General features: G+C 57.4%; 1 protein-coding gene across 1 annotated transcript in view; it reads right to left on the bottom strand.

Moving 5' to 3' along the window:
• Positions 1-1,214: 1,214 nt before the first annotated feature.
• TTYH2 (tweety family member 2) overlaps positions 1,215-25,524 on the bottom strand; it is a 38,141-nt gene continuing 13,831 nt past the window's right edge. The window contains exons 3-14 of the mRNA XM_058284652.2: positions 25,405-25,516; positions 21,003-21,223; positions 16,898-16,993; positions 16,402-16,474; positions 12,613-12,682; positions 12,330-12,385; positions 11,729-11,821; positions 11,357-11,449; positions 9,995-10,137; positions 9,317-9,502; positions 8,726-8,804; positions 1,215-3,020 (exon numbers count right to left, since the gene is read on the bottom strand). Of these exons, the coding sequence (XP_058140635.1) occupies positions 2,937-3,020; positions 8,726-8,804; positions 9,317-9,502; positions 9,995-10,137; positions 11,357-11,449; positions 11,729-11,821; positions 12,330-12,385; positions 12,613-12,682; positions 16,402-16,474; positions 16,898-16,993; positions 21,003-21,223; positions 25,405-25,516 (1,306 nt within the window). The 3' untranslated portion in view covers positions 1,215-2,936. The remainder of the gene's footprint in view (positions 3,021-8,725; positions 8,805-9,316; positions 9,503-9,994; positions 10,138-11,356; positions 11,450-11,728; positions 11,822-12,329; positions 12,386-12,612; positions 12,683-16,401; positions 16,475-16,897; positions 16,994-21,002; positions 21,224-25,404; positions 25,517-25,524) is intronic.

The raw sequence follows: 25,524 nt of genomic DNA, 5'->3' as shown, positions 1-25,524 counted from the left end.
GAAACTGCTACATCTCAGGTCTTGCTCCAGATCCCAGGGATAGAGGCCCCAAAGCAAATCTCACTCATGGATGGAGCGCAGTTTTCTCCAAAATACTGCAGGAGTACTAGGAAAGAGGTACCCCACCGTGCCAAGCCTTTCCCCCACTGCCCTTGGAATCATGAGACTTGAAGAGAGAGGAGGCTCTTTTGCTCGTGGGGTGGGGAAAATGTATTTCCACTCAAGGGAAGCCCCAGCTCCTGGCTCAGCAGGCTTGTTCAGACGCCCAGAGCGCTCTGCCTCTCACAAGGGCTTCCAAAGACTGCAGGCGCTGCTGGCTGCAGGAGGCTCCTGGAAGGGCAGTCAAGTTAGGGAGCACAGCCAGGGCTGGGAGAAGCAGGCCGTGGCCCAGGGCTGTGGGCGGGGAGCTGCTGCACTGACAGGGCTGGCTAGGGCTTTACCAGTCAAGTGAGTCGCAGCTGGGAAAGTGTGAGAGAGCTCCCGGTCACAGAGCCCCTGCAGGAGAGGCACCCAGTGGAGGGGACAGTTTAGGAAGGCAGCAAGGACCCACCGCAAACTGCAGCCACCCCACAGGCCTCACTTGGGAGAGGTGGTCCCTGAGTGGCCCCTGCCCCAACCCAATGGCCATTTTGCTGCGACCAGAGTTTCTGGTCAGAGGTCTGTCCTTAACCTCTAAGCACCTCCACTGACTCATCTGTAAAACGAATGACCTCTAGGGCTGCTTGGAGGCTTAATTAAAAACGAATAAAAAGCCAGACACCAGAGCTCACACGGTGTATGATGCCATTTATATGAAATAGAATAGGAAAAACCTTAGAGACAAAAGGGGACACACTCTGGGACTAGGGCACACCGTCGTAAACTTGCTAATGCCACTGAATTGTTCACACTGAGAAAACTGAAGATGGAAAAAGCTCGAATATAGCACTTGGGACCTTCTCGGGCACGTTGCACGTTGGGAGCACTCCATCATGCTAGTTATTAGCAGCATCAAGAGCAAGGCCTTAGGGACCATTCCGGGGAGAGGCTAGAGTCCCATAAGGGCAGCCAGAGGCCCTGTGAGGTGCCACATGACGTTCCCTTAATAGCTCCACCTTTCAATCCTCTCACCCCAATCCCAGCTTTTAAGCACCTGCCCCCCCACCCTGCAGAAAGAAATCATTCGACACCCTCTTTATTCCCTGCGGATGAGGAAGTTGGAGAACGACTGCACATTTTAGTACAAGTGTTTATTTCTCTCCCAGGTGAGGATACACAGACCAAGCAGAGGCCTGTCCACCTGACCCCCACCGGGGAACTTTAGTGTCGTTTACATGCATTAAAAACACCTCCTCTAGTGGCAGCAACGCAACGTTAAGAAGCAACACCTTGCTGTGGCAAGAATTCCCTGCATGTGACGAGGACATACAAAGGGTGGGTCTGGGGGACACGGGGTGTACAGGTTAAGGTGGTGAGAGACGTGACCTGGCTGCCCCGTGGCCCAGCTCCCTCATGGAGACTGGGAACCACTTGACTGGCAGTTTTTCTATGACCAGATGGCTCTTCCAAAATGGGATGGTGCCCCTGTCCTCAGCCAAAGCATCCCACGTCCCCACTCGGGTGTGCAAGGCAGTGGGGGCAGCAGTGTTGGGCATGCAGCTGGCCAGAGGTGGGAGCACCAAAGACCCTGAGCCTGGATCCTCAGCTGGTCGTTATTTCCTCCTGGCCAACAAGACCATTCTCACCTGGCAGGTACAGGTGCCCCCCTGTAGGGGAGGGGGAGGCAGGGAGGAGGGCCAACCTCACCTCCAGACACAGTCATCCCCTTTCTGCTACAACCTTTTATGACAAACTCGCCTGGAGAGGGAGGGGGAAAACTGGATTGGCCCTTCGGCTACTCCCCCAAACAAATGGCTCAGATCTGTTCCCCCACCCCCTGCAACCTCTCCCCTCTCCTCAAGAGCCTCCCACCCGGAGGGGAAGGAACCCAGGGCCCATCAAACTGCAGCTCGGGACAGGACATCTCACTTTTCTTTATTTCACTTAAAAATCCACCCCCACTCCAAATCCATAAAGAACCGGTCAGTGCCAGCTTGGCCAAGTTGTGGTATAAAACCCGGGTGTAAGGAATGAGCCCTAACTCTACTGTAAAATGGGATGTGCTATGGGGAGCAGTTCTTTGGATAATCAAAACATTTAAAACACTGGGGGGAAGGGGGTTAAGTCGCCTTCAGTGCGTGTTAATACCTGAGACGCCCCCGAGCCGCACCAACAAGCTCACAGCATCTTTCTGGAATGGAGGCAGTGATGGAGAGTTACAAGAGCCAGGCAGAGTGTGGCAGGGATCCACCCACATGCCAACGGGGGTCTCGCTGTAGAAGCCCACCAGCCACAGCCTCTGGTCCCCCAGGCCTCCCACCCCAGAGCGCTCCCAATGCCCAGGAAGAGGCCACCTGGTCCGGGAACTCTTCTTTGGACAGTGTCTTGGTCCCATCAGTGACACCACCTGCCTCAGTTTCCTCCTCTCAGCTGCTCCCAGTGCAACCTGCAGGGAAATGACCGTCCAGGGGGCCAGAGGACAGAGGGAGGTGGGTCCTGGTGGCTCCCAGGAGGGCAGCGCCTGCCCCCTCCTCGCTGCCACTCCCCACCTGGCTGGCGTGGGAGACCAGGGAAGCTGGTGGGGAGGAGCGGCAGCTCCAGGACAGCACCTTGAGGTGCCGAGCACCAGGCAGGGTGCACCTGCGAGAAGAGGAGGGCAGAGAGCGAGAGAAGGCCCTTCCTCGCCCGGCCCGGGCGGGCTCTCCCCGAATCTCAGCAGCTCCTTTCCAGCAGCAGGCACCTTCCAATCCCCAGGTCCTGCACGTCCCTGGGCGCTTTGGTTTCTCTTGAAGAAACCGCAGCTTGTGTTTGCATTAATTAACAAAACGGAGAAAGGAGGCGGAGCCCCTGCCAGTCTGTTAGGCTGGATACTCTGTCCCAAAGTGCCTCAGGTGTTGCTCGTCCGCCACGGACAGGTAGGTGGCCCTCATGCTGGGAGAGTACTGTGGAGAGAAAAGAGGAAGTCAGGGTGGGTGATCACAATCGCGCCGAGTTTGTGACTAGGTAGCCCGGTCATGTACTAGAAAAGGGCGGGAACTGGGTACCAAGCTTTAACCACAGTGCATTGCGGCTGGAGGAGGGCAGAGGGTTTTGAGCAGGCAGTGGTGTCTGGTGGTGCCTCCAGCCTTGGGGAGCAGCACATGGCCTGGGGAGTGGGGGAGGGTCTGTCTCCAGTGCTGGCTCCATCAGGACACCTGGCTGCCAGGGCCTCGAAGGCAAAAGGCACACACAGCCATCCGCCCTCCCCTTCCAGCCCGCCCCCCTTCCCTGCCATGGCTAGCACCTCCACTCCAATGAGGACCACCGGCAAAAAGGGCTGAAGGGCCTTGTACCAGGGGCAGCTTTAGGGTGCACCTGTGCAGCTGGGAGCTCACCTGGCACCTGGCAAGCTGGCTGAGGGCATAGGCACTAGCCTCAGAGAACCAGGTTCAAGCCAAGCATCTTACTTGTTCTGTGACCTCAGCTGAGGTTCTCCTTCAATCTCTCCAAGCCTCAGTTTCCCCACCTATAAAATGCACCTATGGGGGGAGCAGATGTGACTCAAGTGGTTGAGTGCCTGCTTCCCATGTACAAGGTCTGAGTTTAATCCCTGGCACCTCCTAAAAAAAATAAAGTACCTATGGGCACTTAGTTCTTACACTCTTACACTTACACTGGAAAAATGAAATGATACAAAGCAGGCAAGCCCCCTGTTAAATAATGCACGCAGGCCAAAATGGCATCACTCAGGCTAAGCCTGACAATAGCAAACAAATTTAATTCCTGTTTCTTTTAAGTGCTTGGCTATCTCAGAAGCCGAAACCCAAGGTCAGCCAATCAGGGCCTGCCAGCTCTAATTCAGCTTGTGCCTCCCACCCCTCTGGCTGGCTGTACAGCCTGCCCTTTCCACCATTCTTTGGAGCTCCCTTCTACTTTCCGAATGGATGCTGCCCGATACATGATCACTCAATAAAGTGAGAACCTAAATTGCATGAAAAATTTTTCTTTGGGACACCCTCACCTGACACTGGTTCTGAAACCTGGCTGCACATTAGAAACACCTGGGAACGTAAATGTCCCTGCTGCCAGGCCACACGCCGTCAGTACTTTTATTTTATTGAGGTAAAATTCACATGACATAAATGAACCATTGTGAAGCATCACCAGTATTTCTTAAAACTCTTCAGTGATTCCAATGTGCAGCCAAGTCCAAGAAGCAGTGACCTCACACAAAGGAGGTGCTCCCCAGAGGCTAGCTGCTCCTTGCACGCCGTGAGTCGCGCGGGGCGACGGCCTCTCACAGTCACGGGCACACAAGCCACCTGGGGAGCCTGTCCATAGGAGCTCGGATGCTGCAGGCCCGTGGGCCTTGACTGTTGGCCTCGCAGGGGACTGTGCACCTCCAGGAAATGTCCCCAGCCGGGCCATTCACACCAGGAAGGGAGTGCTTCCAGCTGGGGTCCAGGGGAATTGAGGTTCTTTGACCCAGTGGGTCTCATCCAGGGACAATTTTATCACCCCCAGAGGGGACATCTGGCAACAGTTGAAGACATTTTTGGTTGTCATGACTTGGGGATGGAGGGTGATACTACAAGCACCTTGTGGGTTCACACCAGGGATGCTTCCAAACATCCTACAACATACAGCCCCCCACCCCTCCCAATCTAAAATTAACCCCTCCCCAAAACCAAGTGCTGAGGTTGAGCAACCTTGGAGAGTGAGTCCCAAAGTGTGGTTCCCAGGCCAGTGGCATCAGATTTACTTGGAGACATGTTAGGAACTCAAATCCTCGGGGCCCACCCACATTTTCTACGTGAAGAACTGGAGGTGGGCCCGGCAGTCTGGGTTTTAACAAGTCCTGGGAGGTCAGCTGCTCAGCAGTTTCCCAAGCTTTCCAGGTAAGGATTCCCTGGGGCTCTCGTTAAACCTAGATCTCCCCAGGCTCCAGCCCAGAGACAGAGCTTCAGTGAGTGCAGAGTGCAGTCCCGGGATTGGAATTTTGAAACTGCCCGGGGGCGTCTTGGCCCATCGAGTTTAGGAAACCACAGAGAGGATAAGAGAGCTTCCTCAAGTGGGGCTAGGGGCAGAGAGGACACCCTGATGGCCTTGCTCCATATGCCCCCCATGGCGAAATCCCATCTTGGATGGAGCTTAGCAAAGGGGGGAATTGATCAAAACGTCAGACACGGGGACCACTCGTGGGTGTTTGAAGCAGGCAGCAGGGGAGAGCAGTCAGCCGTGTGTACTGGGACAGACTTGGTTTTCTAGGACAGTGGCGTCAGGCGATTGTACTTTCACCCGGTTTCCACTGCCATGGGGTGGGGGATCGTCCCCAAAGCAGGCTGTGTGGGCAGGGCCAGGCTGTCAACTTGCCAAAGCAGACAGTGTTTCTGGGCAGGTCTTCACTCTAGGGAGGAAGGTTTATTCTGTCCTTTAAAAATTTTATTTATTTATTTCTCTCCCTCCACGCCCCCAGTTGTTTCTGCTCTCTGTGTCCATTCATTATGTGTTCTTCTGTGACCACTTCTATCAGTGAAACGGGTAATCTGTGTTTCTTTTTGTTGCGTCATCTTGTGTCAGCTCTCCGTGTGTGTGGCACCATTCTTGGGCAGGCTGCACTTTCTTTCACACTGGGTGGCTTTCCTTATGGGGTGCACTCCTTGCACGTGGGGCTCCTCTACGCGGGGACACCCCTGCGTGGGGCGGCACTCCTTGCACTCATCAGTACTGCACATGGGCCAGCTGCACAAGGGTCAAGGAGGCCCGGGGTTTGAACCGCGGACCTCCCATGTGGTAGGTGGACGCCCTAACCACCGGGCCAAGTCCGCGTCCCTATTCTATCCTTGAGATTTGCAAATAAGGCCAGTTCTTGGTTAATTCTGCTAATGGCAGGGGAGAGGCCTGGAGCTTTGGAAACAGAAGGGAATCTGACAATCATTATCATTTGGCATCACAATGCCTGATGCATGGAGTATTTCTTTTTTCCCCCACAACAGCAGATTTCCCCTAATTATATCTTGCTTAGATTAATATTAAAGTCAATCTGCAGGGAAGCAGATTTGGCCCAACAGTTAGGGCATCCGCCTACCACATGGGAGGTCCAAGGTTCAAACCCAGTGCCTCCTGACCTGTGTGATGAGCTGGCCCATGCACAGTGCTGATGCGGGCAAGGAGTGCCATGCTATGCAGGGGTGTCCCCCGCATAGGGGAGCCCCACGCGCAAGGAGTGCTCCCCCTAAGGAGAGCTGCCCAGGGCAAAAAAAGTGCAGGCTGCCTAGGAGGAGCACTGCACACACGGAGAGCTGACACAGCAAGATGACGCAATAAAATGTGACACAGATTCCGGGTACTGCTGACAAGAATACAAGAGGACACAGAAGAACACACAGTGAACGGACAGAGAAAGGAGGTTTCTGATGCGTGAGAGGCCAGGCTGGAGTTTTAAATGTGTTGACTCTGAACAGTTCAACCAGCCCACCCTCCCTTCCTGAGCATCTCAGGAAGAGGCAATAAAATTCGGCTGGGTCAAGTCTGCTTTGAAGGAAAGCAGGAGGCGCTCCAGGAAAGATGGTAGAGTATGCCCTCAGCCTCGGCACTATGGACATTTGGGGGGTGTAAGCATTGTACCCACTAGATGCCAGAAGCTCCCCCCCAAACTGTCTCCAGACATTGCCAAATGCCCCAGGGTGTGCATATGTGTGTGTGCAAAGTCACCCTGGGAGAGAACTGCTGCTGAAAGGTATGGCTCAAATGCCATCCACCCCATAGAAATTTCTAGAATGCCCCAGAGTAGCATGGATGGTCCCTCCCTCTGGATCCTGAAGCACTTTATGGCACTTAACTAGAGTCTGCTTTTCTGAGTCTCCCTCCTATAGATTATATACCTCCTGAAGATAGAATTGGATCGCTTTCCTCAGACCCAGCACTGCGATTTTCAGAAAGCACTGACGATTGTATCTGAAAAAGTGTAGCTTAAGAAATCCCCCCACCCTTTGTGTTCCTTACCCATTAGCCTGACTCCACTTTAGCGTGGCTTCTCTTGCCTCGAGGCCTCTGGCCTCCCTCTGCCTGGCCTCCAGAGGCCGTCTTCCACTAGCTCATCCCCGTCCTTGCAAACTCTCCCGCCCTCTGCCCCAGCGGCGTTGGGCTCTCTCTCCCTCTCCTACTGTGCTCGGCTTCCGGTGTCTCTACCCTGCTGCTTATGGCTTTGAAAGCCCCATGAACCAGATGCCCGTGGGTTCTCCAGTGAGTCTTTCACCAGCCAGACGTTTCCCTCTGAAACACAGGTGAAATGCTCCCCTCACCCATCCCTGGCAGATGCCTGGCTCCAGAACTCTCCCACCCACCCCTCTTGCAGTCTTGCCTTCCATCTCATGAACACATCTCTGCCGAGAAAGCGGAATGAGAGGAAGCGGGCGTGACAACAGGAGGGGTAAAAAAATCAGCGGCCAGTCGCTTACGGCATTTCCCATGTGCCACCCATGCAGGCTGTCACATGACCGGTGCCTCCAGGGCTCAGAACCACTCACGAGGCATGTGCCATGATCACCATCCCGTTCTACAGATGGGGAAACTGAGGGACAGAAGGGAAAACACTTGTCCAAGGTTTCAGAGGTCGTAAGGGAGGACTGGGATTTGAACCCAGGCCCTTGGCCGGCCCTGAAGGTCCTTGACCCTCATCGTCCCACTGTTTCTATTTATAGCTCTCTCCATCTCAGCCAATATTCCTGTGACCTTCAGATGCTTCTTTTTTGTAAGACTGCCTTATAAAAACCATCCGATTCCCTTCTGTTTTGAAAGCTTCCTTCTCTGCTTGTCCACCCCTCCAGCTCAGGCTCCTGCCCTGTGAGCCTCAGCTTCCTAGTCTGGGGATGGGGAGCGGGGCAGGAGGCACAGACTCCACTGTGGCACATTTGAGAGATACTGGCATCTGAGTGGGCTCAGGACAGCTGTGTCTGGCCCAGAGGCCAAGGGTGTAAGGGTAAACCCAAATCTAAAAAGAAAAATTCTCCCTGGTGCAGGAAAGGGCTGAGCAATTCCTTTAGAAAACTTACCATTGTAAAATATTTTTCTGTCCCTTTGAGCGGTACATAAATCCACATTAAAGGCTACGTAAGCCTCTTGTCAGCTTTATGACAGGGATGTATTTCTAAGGATCTCGGCGCCATCCCTTTGAAATGTAAGCGTCAGGGAAGATAGCATCCCTGCCTACCTGTCTCCAGGAGAGTTAACTCAGGCCTCTGGCTCCAAGGTGCCCCTCCCTGCTTGTCACAGAGATAGGAGAAGTTTCATTATTCCTCTGGATAAAGGCAACTAGCTGACACAGGTGGCCGCCCCCTAACCAGGTGAATTTAGGACGGACTGAATGGGGGACATTGGTGCTGTCAGACCTTTAGCCTGGGGACAGGCATCATGTGCCCTGAGGACGTGCATGCAATGGGGTGTATCTGCCTGGCCACTCTGAGGGGTGAGAGTGCCCTCGGGCGCTGCCATCTTTCTAGCAGGATTCCCTGGATGTGCATTGCGGCCTGGTTTAGCGCCGACTGAAAAATAGAACCGTTTCGTTCTTGTCTACCTTGGTGGGAGAAGTCACAGCAGTGGCAGGGGTTTTACTTTAGAGCCCCAAAAGGGGCCACAGCAGCGCCTCGGCCGCAGGAGGACACATTACCATAGGAGGCGGGGAGCCTCTTCCGATGAGCGGCACGTTCTCGTAGCGTGGGTTCCCACCAAAGAGCGCGGCCTGGTTCCTGCAGGGGTGGAGAGGAGAGCTCAGGCGGGGTGAGGTGTATGTGTGGGGGGGTGCATGCAAATGTCTAGAGAAGGTTCCATGGGTGTGTACATGCAAACCGACCCCAGATTAGAGTGGAGGTAAGGGCCCAGGGTGGGCAGACAGGTGTAGGGAGCAGGATGGCTGGGAGCCGCCTGGGTCGAGAAATGCAGCTTCTTGCCCTGGAACCCATCCGTGGGCTTGTGCAAAAGGCACAGGCCCTCTGTCATCTACAGTGGATTCTTCCTCCAGCACGGTGGGCATGGAGGGTTGGCCAGATGCTCCAGGCAGCCAGATGCTCTGGGTGGCCAGATGCTCCTGGTGGCCTTCCCAGCAGGCATCCGTGGCTGCAGTAGGGACCATGGCTCTCTGGACCCAAACACGAAGTTGGCAGGTCCAGCTCCTTCCTGGGGCTGGGAAGCATGGGCTGCTCCAGCCTGGGATATGTGTGTATGGGGGAGTGGGGAGGGGACCTGGGGGGCCCTGCCATACATGTACTCGGAGACAGGGGCGTTGGAGATGGTCTGGGCGGTGGGCTGCAGGCTGGTCTGGCTGCCCAGGCCGCTGCTATAGCTGCAGAAGCTGTGAAGTGGCCTGCGCGGGGGGTTGTGAGTGGCTATCCGCCGGGCCTGGGGGTTGAAGGGGTCGTCGTCGTCGATGTCGTCGTAGTCCCTGTCCCTAGAAGAAGTAGAATGCAGCCAGCTGTGAGGGGCGAGGGGGCCTCCGAGGAGCCGCGTCCTGAACTTTTCTCCCAGGACTCTTTCTCTGACTAGATGTGTCTCCTTGAGAATCCTCTAGAATGTGGTCCTTGGCCCTGCCTCATGAAGATCATTCCTTTCCCATTCCCAGCTTCACGGCCACCTCCTCCAGGAGGGCTGCCATGCTGACTGTGCAAACTGATTCCCCCTATCCTGCTTGATGTCACAAGGGCTGTCACCATCCTCTGGTCCCCACTCCTGCCCTGGGCCCCTGGACCCTCCCATGTGGGGTCTGGCTGGAACCCCGGGGAAGCTCCTGCAGAAATCCAGCTGGCCTCTGGGGGCTGAACGCCCCAGCCCTCTGCCTCCTCTTGGTCCTGGGTTATCAGGCCTGGACTCAATCATAAGCAGAGTGTCCCTCCTGGGAAGCGCCCAGGCAGCAGGAGGTGCCCTTCTTGAGCGAGCAACACACCTGGTGGCAAAGTGTCTCCAGGCCTGTGGCCCCGCGCAGATCATGATGGAGAAGGCCAGGGCAGCCAGCAGGGAGAAGAGGCCGAGGTAGAGCAAGCCCTCGATGCCGTTGTAGCAGATGCCAGTGAGGGCGTCCAGGTAGTCCTGCGGGGGGAAGGGGCAGGCGGCTGGAGAGGGGGCGGCGGGCTCTTCTCTGGAAGCCCCTGTACCCTGGCCTGGATTGGGGGGCTCCTGGCCACTCCCCATCCCCAGCACCCTGCTCAGCCCCTAGGGGCCATGCTCCACAGCCATGCTCTGCAGGGCTCCTAGGGTTCACTCTACACACACCTGCTGAGCACCTACTGTGCTCTGAAAAGGACAGGCATGGTCGCAGGGTGGGGGAGCCTGCCTGAGGAGGGGGCACTTGAGCTGAGGCCAGGAGGGCCAAGGAGGAGCAAGCCTCAGAAGATGAGGCAAAGGGGACAAGCTGGGCATGCTCGGGGGGGAAAAAGGACTAGCAGGAGATGAGCTTGGGTGGGGACAGGTGACGCTGGGCCTGATGGGGAGGTGAGGAGACCGGATTTATCCTAAGGGTGGATGGCGGGGCTGCTGCTGCGGGTGAAAGGTCGTGGATGGGAAGGGGGTAAGGGAGGGTGGGAATCAGTCAGGAGCCCACGGATGTCACCCAGGGATGCAGGATGGTGGCTTGGGCCATGTGGAAGCTGTAGAGACAAAAAGTGGGCAGACAAGGGGTACACTTGGGAGTATGGCTGGGAGGACTTTGGAGGGGTTGGATGTGGAGGGGTGGGGGGAGGACCTAAGGGTGATTCCCACGGCCTTAGCTCTGAAGCCTGACTGCCAGGGACATGGCAATTCTGGAATCTTCAGGAAACTAATTCTATAAGTGGCAATTGCAATCATTATTACTATTCACTCCAGATCAACATATATTGGCATATTGCCTCATATACTCCCCAGTGTGTTTCCCTGCCTTATACTATCTGTCTGATATTCCAAATTCCTAGGAGCCAACCCTGGCAATGAGATTGGGACTTGCAACCCAGGGAGATGGGTGGGTTGACCAGAAGGCTGGAGTGGAGATAAGGGGAATTGCCCTCCTGGGAGGGAGGGATGGATGTCCCAACAGTTTATGGCCAACCTGACTTAGTGCCTTTCACAGAGCCTCCCTGTCTCAGCCACTGCACAGGGTCCAGGCACCGTGGGCCTTCTCCACTTCCCCACCATCCGGCTTCAGTCCCATTCCTGGGGCCCAAGGGGAGCCCCGGCAATGACTCTCCTATGCCTCCACTGACTTTTTTTTCTGGGAAAATGTGGTCTCTGGCGGCACCCCCATGCCCTCCACACACCGGGGCCACCCCAGCACCTTGTGCAGCCCCCGGCAATCCAGCATGGCCGTCAGCTGGTGAAGGCTGGCCTCAGATGAGTTGAGCAGGAGCTGGATCGCGAGCAGATCTTTCTGAGGCAGGAAGAGAGAAAGAGGCAAACATGCGGGAGACAGAGAGGAGTAGGCCGCGGGGGGCGGGGGGGGGGCGCGGTGGGGGAGGGCCCGCTGGTAAAACCACACATGGTGGCTGGTGCCAAGAACATTTAAAGCTGGGGAAGGGGCCCGCCCCCCACGGATGGGAGCACATGCTCTCCCCAGCCTGGGGCTCAGGTGGGGATGGGACAGGGGAAAGGGTCCTTAGGGTGCAGCCTGGGCCCCCCTCTTCCAGCAGGGGGTTGGGGGAGGCCTTACCTCTGCCGAGGGGAAGAGAGGCACAGCAAACTGCAGCAGCCCCCCGGCCTGGGCCTGCATGGTGGTCAGCGAGCGCTGGAAGACGGTCAGTGCCTGGCGGGGAGATGCCAGCAGTCCCGCTGTGAGGCTCCACTTCCCAGGAGCCCCCACGGCTGCCCAGGGCCTGTTCCCCTGTAGTCCCACCCCTTGGTGCCTCTCCAAGGAAGACACCTGGTTATGGACCTTCCCACTTGCAAGGGAGCTGCCCCCACCCCGCAGGGCTCTGGAAAACCCCAGAGTCCTCTTGCTTCTCCCTCCCCAGTGTGCAGCAGGAGCCCCTCCGGGGAGCTCATGAGAAATACAGAATCACCAGCCCCTCCCAGACCCGCTGCAGGGCACTTGCACTTTAACCAGCTCCCCAGGGGATGTGTATGTGATTAGGACGTGAGAAATGGTGCTCTGGAATACACCACCGGAGGGCACCGACCCCTTCAGAGAAGCAGCTAAGCAGAGGACCACGGTGAAGCCAGACGCACCCACCCACCCGCCCATCCCTCCTACGGGTCAGCGTTGTGGTTACTGAAGGAGGCGGGTATGGGCAGGACGAGGACCCGGACCGCACCTGTTGGAAGGGGCTGCTTACGCTCTGGCTGCAGTACAGGTAGTAGCGGGTCACCTCTGCAAGGCAAAGACACTGGCCTCAGGCAGGAGCTCATCCGGTCCCAGTGGCACAGCCAGGCTGTCCTCCCAAAGGAGGCAGTATCTAGGGACTGGCCCAGAGGCCCAGCTGGCCCCGAAATCCGGTGGGACGGGGGGATGGGGAGGTGGGTGACTATGGGGCTGAAAGGGGGAAGGAGAGGCACAGCCTCGCCATCCGTGTGGGCAGAAGCCCGAGAGCTCGTTACCTGTGCTGACCTGGCCCTGTGTGACGTTCAGGATGAAGGAGTCGGGAGCCACGCAGAAGTCACTGGTGCCCTGAGCAAGGGAGAGATGGAGGGGTGGAGCCAAGGTGCCAGGCTGCCTCCTGCCCCAGCCCCCAGTCCCCCCTTCAGCTCACTGCGTGGGGAAACACCCCCCCCCCCCCGGGGGATTGGGAGCCACCCTCCCTGGGTTCAGATCCTGGCTCTGTGGCCTTGGCAGAGTGATTTAGTCTTCCTGTGCCTCAGATTCCTCTTCTGTGACATGCAGATAACAATGCTATTTGCCTTGTGAATTAATTAATATATGTAAAACATTCAGGAAAGTGACCGGCAGAGGGCAGGGACTATATCAGGTACGTACACGTTCACACCCGCACACGCACATGTTCACACCCGCACACGATGCTCACACCCACACCCGATGCTCTTACCCGCACTCGATGCTCTCACCCGCACCCAATGCTCTCACCCGCACCCAATGCTCTCACCCGCACTCGATGCTCTCACCTGCACCGTCCTGGCCCCCTCTGCTCCTCACACACTAGCAAGTGCTCAGGACCCCGGGACAAGAGCTTCATGCATAAGTCATTACCGCGCATAATAAACGAGCCTGGAGAGAGCCTGAGCGCCAGCAGTCCCGGGGGCTGCCCTGCCCCCACCCTGCCAGGCCTGAGCGGGGCACGGGGAAGCCCTGGGAAAAGTAAAGGGTAAGGACACCTCCTCCTTCTGGGTCACCCCCAAGAAGTTTGGGGCCCAAAGAGGGAAGGGGACAGGAGGCCCTTGCAGAGGCCCCACCAGTGACGTGCCCCCTGCCCCCTCGTGGCCATCCCTGCTTTTTGGACCTGACCCCTTAGCTGCCCTGGCCAGCCCTCAGCTCCCATCTCCCAAGACAGCTGTGTCAGGTTGATTTGGGGAGCGGGACTTAGTGGGGATGCAACAGAGGTCTCCCCCCAGGAGACAGCAATATGTGTGTGTTCAGGCTTCGGTGATGGGGATGAAGGAGGGGAAGGGAGGAGAGGGGAGGGGTGAGGTTGGAGAGCAAGGGGCACTGAGCACGCTGGGCAGGCAGGACGAGCTACTCCTGGCATCCTCTGAAGTGACAGCGGAGCTGCAGTGAGGGCTGAGCTGCCGGGAACAGAGGGGGCATTCTGAAGGGGTCACCTGCGACCCTCACATGTTCCTAAGAAGGGATGGCAAACCCACAGCTACAGCTTATTGAACTTTTGCTCTTTGCCTCCCAGGGATTAACCGAGACATTTTATCCTGCCGACACCCACTGAGGCAAGGACTAGCGCTCTCCCTATTTCACAAGGAGGAAACTGAGGCACGGAGGGCTGAAGTAACTTCCCTGAGGTCCTGCTGCTGGCAAGGGGTGGGTGGGGGGCATGGCCTCAGGTGGTGGGAGGGCATGAGGCTCTGCTCCTATCCCCTCTCCCTCTCTTCACAGAGCCAGGGCCCCTCTGCGCCTGGAATGACAATCCCTCCTCTGGCCGAAGCCACCTCCTCCACCCTCCCCCTTCTTGGGTGCTCCCCGAATGGCCCCCGCCCTTCTAAAGCTCTTTGCATCCTCCGTGGCTCTGTCTCATGCGCCCTTTTCGCCTTAAACTCTTGCGGTCAGGGGCTATGGGCCGGCGGTCAACGGGAGGCTCAGGGCCACCCCACAGCCCGAGCCCGTGCTCTGACCCCACCTCTCGCTCCTCCTTGGTTACTCGGGGCAGATGCTCAGGAGCAGTGAGGTCCTTTTGAGGTGACAGAGAAGGGAGGGGGAGTGTTATGGGTTGAGTTGTTTTCCTTACAAAGACATGTTCATTCTTGGAACACTGCATGTCCACATGCAAAAGAATGAAAATGGATCCTACCTCAGCCCATATAAAACATTAACTCAAAATGAACCAAACACCTAAATATAAAAGGCAGAACCACTGAACTCCTAGAAGAAGGGAAGCATCTTCAGGAGTTCATGTTAGGCAATAGAGTCTTAGACTTGACACCCACAGTACAAGCAACAGAGGAAGAGATAAATGGGACCTCATCAAGATTAAACTTTCATGCATCAAAGGAGTTTATCATGAAAGTAAAAAGACAACCTACTCAATGGGAGAAAGTATTTGAAAATCATATACCTGATAAAGGTTGAATATCCAGAATTTATCAAGAACTCCTACAACTCACCAACAAAAAGACTGACAACGCAAGTGAAAAATGGGCCAAAGACTTGAACAGACATTTTTCTAAAGAAGATATACAAACAGCCAAAAAAGCACATGAAAAGATGCTCAACGTCATTAGCCATGAGAGAAATGCAAATTAAAACCACAATGAGATTTGATTTTACCCCCATTAGAATGTCTGCTATTTAAAAAGGGGAAAATAAGTGTTGGCGAGGATGTAGAGAAATCCCTGCCGAAACCTTGTTTTTGGGCTTCTGGCCTCCAGAACTGTGGGGAATAAATTTTTGTTGTCTGAAGCCACCCAATTGGTGGGAACTTAGACAGGGAGATGAGGGTGAAGGGGAGGGAGGGGAGAAAAGGGGGGGGAAAGGAGGAGGTGGAGGGAGGGAAAAGGGAGGGGGTGGGGGGAGGGGGCAAGGGCCACAGTGTCAGCCCGCTGGCCTCAGCTCAGAGCAGGGAGGCAGCTCAGGAGGCCACACAAAAGCTCCCCACAATGTTGACAGGCGCCCCCTCCCTCCACCCCCCCCCCAGCTCCTCACCCCACTTCCTATTAAAATGCAGCCTATCTCAGGGCCCATCAAAGGCCCATTCAGCTCCAGCTCACTCTCACTGTCACACAAGGGCCTGCCTGAACGAATTAGCGACATGGCCTTTCTCCGGCTCTCTGGCACTCCCCGGGCACCCAGCTGGGAGTGTAAATCTGCACCGTTTCCTTGAACACCGGTGCCTGGGGAGAGGGCGAAGGCCCTGCAGGGAGAGGGCTGCCTCCCAGAGCCCGGCTCCTGGTGGCAAGCTGGAGGCCCCGCGGCTCCCAGCAGGCAGAGGCGAGGGGAAGCTGGCGCTGGGCAAGGTCCCCTGTGGGCGCACTTGTCCAGGAGGAGAAAGGAGAGGCTGTCGGAGCCGGCAGCTGTGCGCGCCGCTCTGGCCAGCTGTGCCCCCTGCCTCCTCCCCTCCTCGGGCTACCCACAGCCCTGCCAGGGCCCTGGGGACACGGGGACACCTTTCAGCATGGCTCGGGCCCTCTGACCCTGCCCTTTTCTGTATCCCAAGAACCCAGAGACAAATCCCTGCTGTTCGAAGCCACCATTTGTGGTACTTGGTGACAGCAGCCCGGGGACACCAAGACGCCTAAGCACACAGCCAAAAAGAAGCCAGCCGAGAAGGAACGGGCTCGTGCACACATCTAGTGTCCTGACCTAGCTAGGGAGCCCCAGCCTTAAAAGCCCCAACGTGGCGTGACGTCGCATCCAGATGCGATACCTTACCTGTGGCTTAGGCTGTGCGTGTGGGCAAGGGGACGGTAGGTGAGCTAAACGTTGTGCTGCACATCCCCAGTGCCCCAGAAGCAGGCAGAGGCGTGCTTCCAAAGGTGGATGGCCCCTCCAGCCTGGGGTTCCTGCCCTCCAGACCCAGCCGGAAACGTGCCACACAGGGGTTGGCATCAGGTGTCTCCCCCACACATCTCGTGTCCTTGGGCAAGTCCCTTCCTCTCTCTGGGCTTGTTGCCCCAACTGCAAGGCGAGGGGGCTGCCCTGGGAGGACTGGACGGAACCTACCTCCCACCAGACAGACCCTCCTGGCCAGTCCCCCTGCCCCCACTCACCACTGCCGCTGCCGAGTCTGCGGCCAGGGAAGTCCAGCTGAGGATGAGGGCCAGCGACCCGGAGCACATCATCCTGGAGAGAGGCGAGGCGGGGAGTCCCAGGCTGTCACCCCACACTGGGGCTGGACAGCTGGTTGCAGGGGAAGTTACGCCCTCCCTCCAGGTCCCAGCAGTCCCTGCCTGCACATCAGCCAGCTCATTGCTGGAAGAGGTGGAATGAGTGTCTGGGACACAGGTCCCCAGGCTAAAGGGACACAACCCACAGCTGGAGGGGTGCAAGTTAAGGAGGAGGTGCACCCTAGCAGAGGCTGCAGGTGCTAATGCCCGGGCTTCTTCAGCCGCTGGAGAATTAGACCCAGGGAGGCAGGGACATATGAGTCCAGTCCTTGCTTGGTCTCCAGGTGGCAAGCCAGTTTGCCGGAAGGGGACGGAGGTGACCTTGGACGGTGGCACCCCAGGGTGCACGCCCCCGCCGGCCCAGGGACGGGCTACTCACGAGGCCAGCAGACACTTGGAGCGCTTGGCTAGTCCCAGGCAGGCGACGAGGCAGACCACCAGATCCAGGGTGAAGAGCAGGAGGTAGGAGAGCCACCTGGGGGAGGGCAGGGGTGGTCAAAGGCACTGGGCAGCGCTCCCCACCTGCTGCCTGCCCGAGGCCCGCATCACAGACCCCAGGCCCGCTCTGACCCTGCTTTCCGAGTCGGGCCCAGGTCAGCGGCTAAGCGGGTGAGGCGGGGCCCATTCCCTGCCTGGGCAGGAAGATCCCCGAGTGTGGGGCTGAAGGGCCTACCAGGGGCTGCACCCCATTTCAGCCTGGATAGGAGCCTCTACCCCAAGCCCTGCCTGAGGGCCTAAACCAGCATAGCCCTATATGGATTTTCTGCAATGGCCCAAACATTTTGCATTTGTGCCACCCAACTGAGTAGCTGCTCCCCACGCGTGGCTACTGAGCACTGAAAAGGCGGTTAGCACAGCTGAAGAAACGGACCTTAAGCGCTGCTTAAACAGCCCCACGCGGCTAGGAGTGACCCTGTCGGATAGCACGGGTCCAAAATGCCTGTGTGGCTTTGGGGCAGGCATCTCCCTGGGCCTGATTCCCTTTGCTTCTAGAACCTGCACAGTCAGACCAGGAGAGGCAGGACATTTCCACCTACAGATCTAAGAAGAGCCCCTAAGACATCGCTTCCTGGACAAAGTCTCTGCCTGATCCCCCTCCCATCTCCTCCTCCCTCTGGCTGTGAAGCAGCCGCCCAAGCGGGACATTTCAGTTCATTTCAGCCAACATTTGTCCCGGGCCAAGCGGGCAATGAGCTTGGCCCGAGTTATGGAGGAGCAGGCTCATTCCCAGACTCAAGGAGTGCAGGTGGGGTGCGGGGGGCAGGCCAGAGACAGTGCAGATAAGCAGCAAGGCCTCCAGCCCCAGGTCCCTGGGCTTTCTCCCCCAGGGCTGAGCTGATCGGGAAGGACAGGCAGATATCAGTTGGGAGATGGGAAGCTGGACGCCCTCACAGGGCTGGGGGGAAGAGCAAGGGCTTGATACGTGCAAAGTCACATGGGGGTGGGGGTGGGGGCGGGGCAGCTCCAAAGCAAGGAGCTGAAGAACCAGCCCAGGGTGTTGAAAAGATCCTAAACAAACCGCCTAGTTTCCTTTCCCTTCCAAACGGAAGCCCAAGGCCGTCTGTCCTCCCAACACAATGCCAGCCTTATCTGGCTGCCACTTCCCTCTGACCTGCATTAGTAGACCGGCCTGAGAAGTGGGGGCCTGGTAGACAGAGGAGGGTGGAGGCAGGGCCAAAGGGGGCTTCTCTTGGTCCCCCAAAGAGGGAAGCTTTTTGGGTCATTATTTCTCTTGATACAAGAACCTTGATAAATTCTTCGCTCCTCTCTGCCAATAGCTTTCTGCTTGGCTAGCGCTATAGAGAGGGTAAAAACGAGTTAGGGCTGTGGGTTGGGAATGGGGAGGAGCTAGAAGAAAGCAACAGAGGCCCAGAGGGCAGGGAGTGAGCTGGAACCCATCCAGCAGCCAGGGGAGGTCCTTTCCGCCTTGACGAATTGAGGCCTCCTGCTGGAAGAGGGGATATAGTCCACATCCTCGGCTCCCCGCAGCGAGCAGAGAGCAGGGTCCTTGGAAGATGTCTAGAGTTGGCAGGAAAGAAGCTGGAGGCTTTGGGAAAGGGCAGAGCACGCCCTCCACCCAGACAAGGCCACCAAGGAGCCTTTTCTTAGAAGAAGAGTCAGAGCTGGAAGGAGTCATGGGACACCATCCCGTAGCGTCACTGCCCATTCTACAGATTCGAAAACCGAGGACTGTGGCAGGAAGAGCTTGACTCGGGACGTCCAGATGCCCCGTCCTAGGACCAGCCAGCCACCAGGCACGTCTCCAAAGCCCGGCTTCATGTTCCAAACCTAAACGCGTGCGGCTGCCTCTCTCCCCCGTCTTCCCAGCGGCAGGAAATCAGGGCCGGGCTGCTTCTGACCCACGTTCCACGTGTGGGCTTCAGTTCGTATCCTTTGCACTAGGCCGTGTGCCAGAAAGGGTTCCTGGAAACAGCTCGGCAAAGCAGAGGCGCTTTCCAAGAGGAGCCCGTGAGGACCGCGGGATGTAGGTCTAACCTAGAACTTGGCTCCCTTTGGGCCGGTCCCTGCACGACTTCCCAGATACAGCCTCTGTTGACGCCATCGGTTAACACGCCCCTGGTGTGAACGCCCGATCCCTGCAGGGTCGCAAGCCTTTCGAAGATTTGCTTTTAAACTCCCTTCCAAATGCCTAGCCAGGCTTTGTGGGAAAGTACTCAGAAACATCTGCCTAGTGGTCAGCTGTGCTCAGAGAGAACCCTGATGTCAACCATGGACTTGAGTTATTAATAGAATTATAGTCATGTTGGTTCAGCATTTGCAACAAAGGGGCCACACTGGTGTGAAATGTTCCTAATTGGGAAAACTGTGTGTGATGGGTAAATGGGAACTTGGCCCTTTCTGCATGACTCTTCTGTAAACCTCCAGCTGTTCTCTGTGCAGAAGGGACAGAAAACATCACCGACTTTCAGGAGCCATCAGGTGCTAGCCCTGGAACAGAACTTTCCTGCCTCAACCTGAATAAGGGGTGCAGAACTGGGGAGGGGGATAATGAGGGGGCCCCCAATTAATCCATGTTGAAATAGCTGCTGTGCAGCTGCCAACATCCCTTCTCCCATTTTTCATGAAATTCATGGAAAAATAAGCCCTTGGATGTGTGAAGTCTGACTTATTTCATCATTGTCATTATTAAAATGCCCACATGAAGCCATTGAATGTACACGGTGGGGTCAAAATGGACACCCACTTCCTACCCCCCACAGCCCAGTGACAAAAAGATCTCAAAGCCTCAGGCAAGGAACGGCCCATGTGTCAGAGAAGGCCAGGCTGATTCCACAGCTTTGAGTCACAGGAGATCACAGACAGCCCTTAGCTGTGGTTTGCTCATAGACAACCATCTGGGGGGAAACTGGACCGAGAGCCCTTTCCTTCGAGTGTGTCCAGGACATCCTGGAAATGCCGGGGCTAGGAAGGGACGGAAAGCACTAGCCAGAGCTGGGGAGTCCCCGAGCTCCCCCTCCTTGGGGCCCTGCCACCTCCTGCCCTTGGGAAAAGAAGAGACCCTGGGGGGGGGGGGCAGCAGTGGCCACCAGAACTTTATCTGGACTCAGTAGTGGTCCAATAGTGGCCTCCTGGGGTGGGAGAGGAATCTAGAAAACTGGAGTAAGTTGTGCAATGTTGCTGATAAAGGCTCAGACGTTTGCCAATGACTCGAAGAGAAATCAAAAAGTGAGGGGGAGGCGAGATGTCTGAAGAGCCGATATTTTTGTTCTCATGACTCATTTATTCGTTGCACACTAATGCCTCCTCTGTGCAGACGCCCTGAGTACATAACAGCTCAGGGCGTCAGCTAGGTTGGGGGCCACCCAAGGGTGAGAGAGCTGCCACCTTCCTTTGTTCCCCCCAGAGTAACCCTTAGCTGGACCGGCACATGGAGAAGGACGGCTGGTCCCGGGGTCCACTGACCCATGCCTTCACCTGAGATGGGGTGTGGGCAAATGCACTCCCAAAGGTTAGACAACGTAGGTATGAGTTTGCAGGAGAAATCCAGGTGAGTTGGTAGAGGTGGAGGAGGTGCCTTGCCTTTTCCCACCTCAACATAAACAAGGCTGGGGACAATGCCGGTCTTGTCATCGTGTGCTGCCGGGAAGCCCTGCCCCCAGGCGTCACTTGCCCTCGTTATGGACACAGACTCGCTGCCCCGAGTGTTGTCCGGTGGCTGCCCCACTCTGCACCACGTGTTCGTCACAACCCCATCCCCTGGCAAGGAACCCGGTGCTTGGCCACCCCAGCCACGGGGGCACATGCTGCGTGTCGGGAGCCGGTCCAGCCTCCAGCGCGGGGCTCTGGGCTCCTCGCTACCCCTCTCTGTTCCCGTCTGCGGAAGGCGGCGTTGCACGCGCCCACCACGCAGGCCCCCTCAAGCTTCATCATCTCTGCTTTCGGTTACCGGCTTATTCAGACCCTCCGGGGGCCCTCCCCGGCCCGGGCCCTGAGATGCAGGCTTGGCCCCCCCTGCCGCTCACCTGTAGTACTCCACGTGGCTGGTCTGGGTGGCCACCTCGGTCAGCTCGGCGGCGACGCCCGCCCACACGGGCAGCCCTGAGAGCTGCGCCACGATGCTGCTGGCCATCTGCTGCAGGAACTTCAGGGTCTGCACGTAGTCGCCGCGGGCCGCGAAGACCTCGCCGAGCCGGGCCAGGTGCAGCTCCAGGCCGGCCTGCATCTTCTGGGTGGTTCCGGACACCTGGGGGGCGTGGGGGTAGAAGGAGGGTAAAGCTGCTGGTGCTGACTCTGGAGAAGGTCTTGAACGAATGCACCACCTCGCCCCCCCAGCCCGCCCCCGAGAAGCTTCCGAGGCTGCAGGCCCCACAACCACCCGCCCTCACAGTCCACGGGATGTGGCCTTAAAAAGCCCCAGGTTCCAAGCTGCAGGGCCTCACTTTAAAGAGCCACCCAGGTGGCAAACGGGACACCCACCACCAATGTCCTTCCTTAAAGATTCTCTGAAAACTTTAAACACTTTGCATGATGAATTATTTTTTAGAGGAATAAAATGTTTATAAACAGATAAGTTCTATTTTGCTACCTGACCTTTTACTCCCGCAGGATTTCTAAGTGCCCTACAAGAGAAAGGCTTTGTTGTAGAACTAGCAACAGCTGGAGCTGCGGTGTGAGCACAGAACAATGGAAGTTTGAAAAAACAAAGACAAATCCGGTCCCTGCCTGGGGAACCTGGACTTTGGCTAGGAGGAAGAAACCTGGCGCCACCCTCTGCATGCTCAGGTCCTCCCCTGGACGTTTGTCCAGCCACGTTCCTGTCCCCCAGCTGGACCTCTAGAGCGCGGAGTCGAGTGGACCCTGGCGGAAGCATCTGCCTGTTCAAAGGCGGGAGGCGGCAGTGCCTGCCTCTCACCGAGTTTCAAACCAGTAGCAATGGCAGGGCTTGGATGCGAAAGGCGCTTTCAAACGGCCCAGAGTCAGGGTCCCTACAGGGCCCGGGGACAAACACGTCCCCCCCCAAGCCTGCTCTAAGCCTCCATGCTGGCAGCGAGGGAAAGAAGAGCTCTGTTGTTCTGGAATTGTCACGCTACCCCAAGAAACACAGCTGGTTGAAGGGGGGGTGCCTCCTCACTCCGGCAGCCTTCAGCTTCCACGGATCCGGAAGGGTGATAAAAAGACACAGAAGAAAGGGCAGGAACCTCCCACAGGCACCAGGCGCCATAAGATAACACCCCTCGAGGCCGACTCGGGGCTCGCCCCTTAGGGGGATTTAGCGTTCAGGGCTGGCCTCTCACCTCGGCTTCACACTGCGAGTTCCTGATTCCAGCTAAGAGAATGGCTCTCTTTGTTTTGCTTTGTTTTGTTCACTATCAGCGGATTGTTCTATTTTCCGGCTTACGCCTGGTTCTTACGAACCGATTAAGGACCAGGAGATATCCGCAGCCTTACAGATGCAGGAGCTGGTAAATCCAGTAACTGAATGTCACCCTAATTTCCCTTTCAATTTAATAAGATAATATGGTTACAAGTGCTTTGTAACCACATGCCACGAGTGGCACTATTATTAAATGTACTGTTAGGAACAGACCAAGTAATATGTGATAGTTTTTACATTCCTACGTTACATCAAAACAAACTTTAGAGCAAAGGGCTTTAAAAAATTATTTTTAAACCTTTTCCATATGACCACTTTTTTTCCTCCTTCTATGATTCTATATTTTAACTTCTCTACTTCTTCAAGCCCTCCTTGAAAGAAAGCAAAAAACAATAAACATCTGTCAACCATTCTCTTTCTTCCTGATGTCATCCCATAGGAAACAAAACAAAGCAAACCCCAAAAGGCACAAAACTCACCCGCTTACAGCTGTCCCCTCCCCTCCCCCACCCCCCCAGTTCCTTCGCGGGTCCAGTACCCAGCGAGCCCTGCGGGGAGACAGAAGCTCTGAGAAGGGCCAGCTGGGCATCCCAGCTGGGGCAGGGCTTAGGGACGGGGAAGAAGGTGGTGGAAGCTGTTTTGCAGAGAATAGGTCCCCGCGCCACCTGAGAACGTGCTAGAGCAGCGATTCCTCAGTCCTGCCCCAACCTCCTACTGAACAGCAGCTTCGCAGGTGGCCGCCCGTGTCTGACCAAGCCTGCAGGTGTTCTGATGCACGCTCAAGCTCGGGAGCCTCTGTGAGGGAGGAAGTCCCTCGCTTTAAGGGGTCCTCAGGCGGGAGGGCTCAGAATCAGATCTCGGACTCACAGGGGAAGGGGCAGATGGAACACAGGTGAAGACGAGGAGCCTGGGTTCCTGTTCTTGCTTTGAAACTGACTAGCTTTCAATCTTGGACAGGAACTTAACTCCCCCCCCTCCCACCCCGCCATGCCTCAGTTTCTCCATCCGGGGCTGCTCACAGGTCTGCCATGGGCTCAAAAGAGAGCCTGGGAGGGGCCGCAGGGTCCTGGAAAGCAGGGCACCAACACCCATGGGCTCACAGGGCTTGTTGCCCAAGGCTCTTATTTCAAGTGGAGGAAGCTGAGACCCTAGGGGGCTGCAGCGTGCTCAGGGAACCCTTCACTGGGTGGTCTGGAGGGGCTGCTGGATTCACAGGAAGGACCTTATTAGGCTCTGCCCACCCTAGGGCTCTGGCACCCCCTAATGAGCTCTTCTGACCCGCCCCCCCCCCCCAATTGAAGTGTGTGGAATCCCGGCAGGCCTGCCAGAGGCTTTTTCTACCACTGGCCCTGACCCATTAAGCTCACGCCTCCCTCGAGATGGGGGGCCTCGGGGATGGCGTGTCTGGTTCAGGAAATGGGACCACAGTGGGGGGGGAGCATCTTACTGCGTGGAGGCTGACCCGCCCAGGGGTCCCAGCCCCAACCCAAGCCTCCTGACTCTTGAGGATTCTCATTCTTCTATTGACTGCCATCACCCCATTTGGAGCGTGCTTTGTAGTTTCAGGGTACTTTCACCATCACCTTCCCTGATGCTCCCTACCCGGAGGAAAGCACAAGCCTGAGCCCCAGGGATCTCGGGGCTCACCCCCCGAGAAGGCTGTTAGGATGGGCGCAGCTCGGGACCGGCTGGACGGCCTGGAAAGGCCGGGGCTCCCGTGTACTCTTCAGAAACAGTGGAGAGAGGACAAGGGGCTGAGCTCCAGCCACGGCACCCCCCACTCAGTGTAAGGACATGGAACTTGCTGTGAAATGCCCAGAGCCGGCCCTGGAGCCCCCGCCCCCACCCCCGCCTGTGTAACTCCTCCCCGGGGGATAAGACTCCAAGACCTCAGGCTTGCACCACCCCTCAAGACCATCACAAGCAGCCTGCGGAGGTCACAGCTTGTGGCACTGGGGCTTCTCCAGGCAGGGGCATCTCCTCTGGCCTGGGCTCCTCCAGGGATTCGGGAGGTGGGGGGGCAGCATGAGGCCAGGAAGGAGCACCCCGAGCCTGCAGGGCAGTTGCCGTGGAGCCCCTTCCCCACCAGGGCGTCCCTCCAGCGGGAAGCAGGGCCTGAGCGGAGGGGTGGGTGGGGATGCCCGGGGATGGGCTCCCTCCCGCCGGGGCCAGGTGACCCCCACGTCTCTGTGTGCTGAGGCTGTCCCCCAGCCCCTCCTGCCCTCGTCCCAGAGAGCTGTCCCAGCCCAGCCTCCAGACACCTGGGGCATCAGCTCTCAGGCTCCAGGGGTGGGCGGTGGGCCCCAGTGGACACAAGGGGTAGACGGGCAAGTTTGGCAGGAGACGTGGTCCCTGCCCTGGCACCCAACCCTCAGTCCTGGGAAGCGCCCTCTCACCCACTCCCCTTGGTGCCAACGGCACGCTCTGCGTCTAAGACGAGTCCCGCTGAGAGGCCGATGGAGGGCACCCACACAAATGAAGTCCTGTCTGTGTCCAGCGCATGCCAGGGCAAGGGCCAAACGTTCTGGTTGCGGCTAGGACTCTGGTTGAGGCTGCTCGACAACTGAGCCACGCTGGGGCCGTCGTGCCATTGCTGGGGCCGTGGCCCCCAGGGGTTCCAGGAGGCACAGGTGTCCAAGGACTGGCTTCCCTCACAGCTGTCCTTGGCCACTCCTGCTGAGGCCTCGCCCCCCAGGGAGCACCCGGGGCTGCCTGGAAAATCAGCCAAAGACCCTGGAGCTCACAGAGAAGGCAGCACGCACTTGGGGGGACGGGGAGGGCAAGATCAGCATTTGAGAAAACCCCGACTCCACTCCCCCAGGCTCCATCCCACCGGCCAGCGGCAGCTCCTTCCCTCCCGGCCAGCCTAGCATGATCTTTCACCCTGAAGGCCCAGCGGGCGTTGCGGCCCCGGGGTAATGGAGCCCAGAAAGGGCATCCAGCCCACCAGCACCGCCCAGCGCCGTGGTGCTGGAGCCCCTGCTAGCTGGTTCTGGCCGCGGTGACCACGGGGGCTGGCCCACTCCCAGCCGGCTGCCCACGGGCCTTACCAAGGCATCGATCCCCGAGAGGGTGTGGTTCGCGTTGTCCAAGGAGTAGATCAGCTGGTACGCCCCATCGTTGGTCTCGCTGTTTCCGTAGAAACCAACGCCCACGGCAGCACTGCAGGC

Source organism: Dasypus novemcinctus, chromosome 21 (genome assembly GCF_030445035.2).
Source record: "Dasypus novemcinctus isolate mDasNov1 chromosome 21, mDasNov1.1.hap2, whole genome shotgun sequence".
NCBI lineage: Eukaryota > Metazoa > Chordata > Mammalia > Cingulata > Dasypodidae > Dasypus > Dasypus novemcinctus.
Note: the sequence above shows the minus strand (reverse complement) of the source record. Positions and strands in the feature narration are given on the sequence as shown.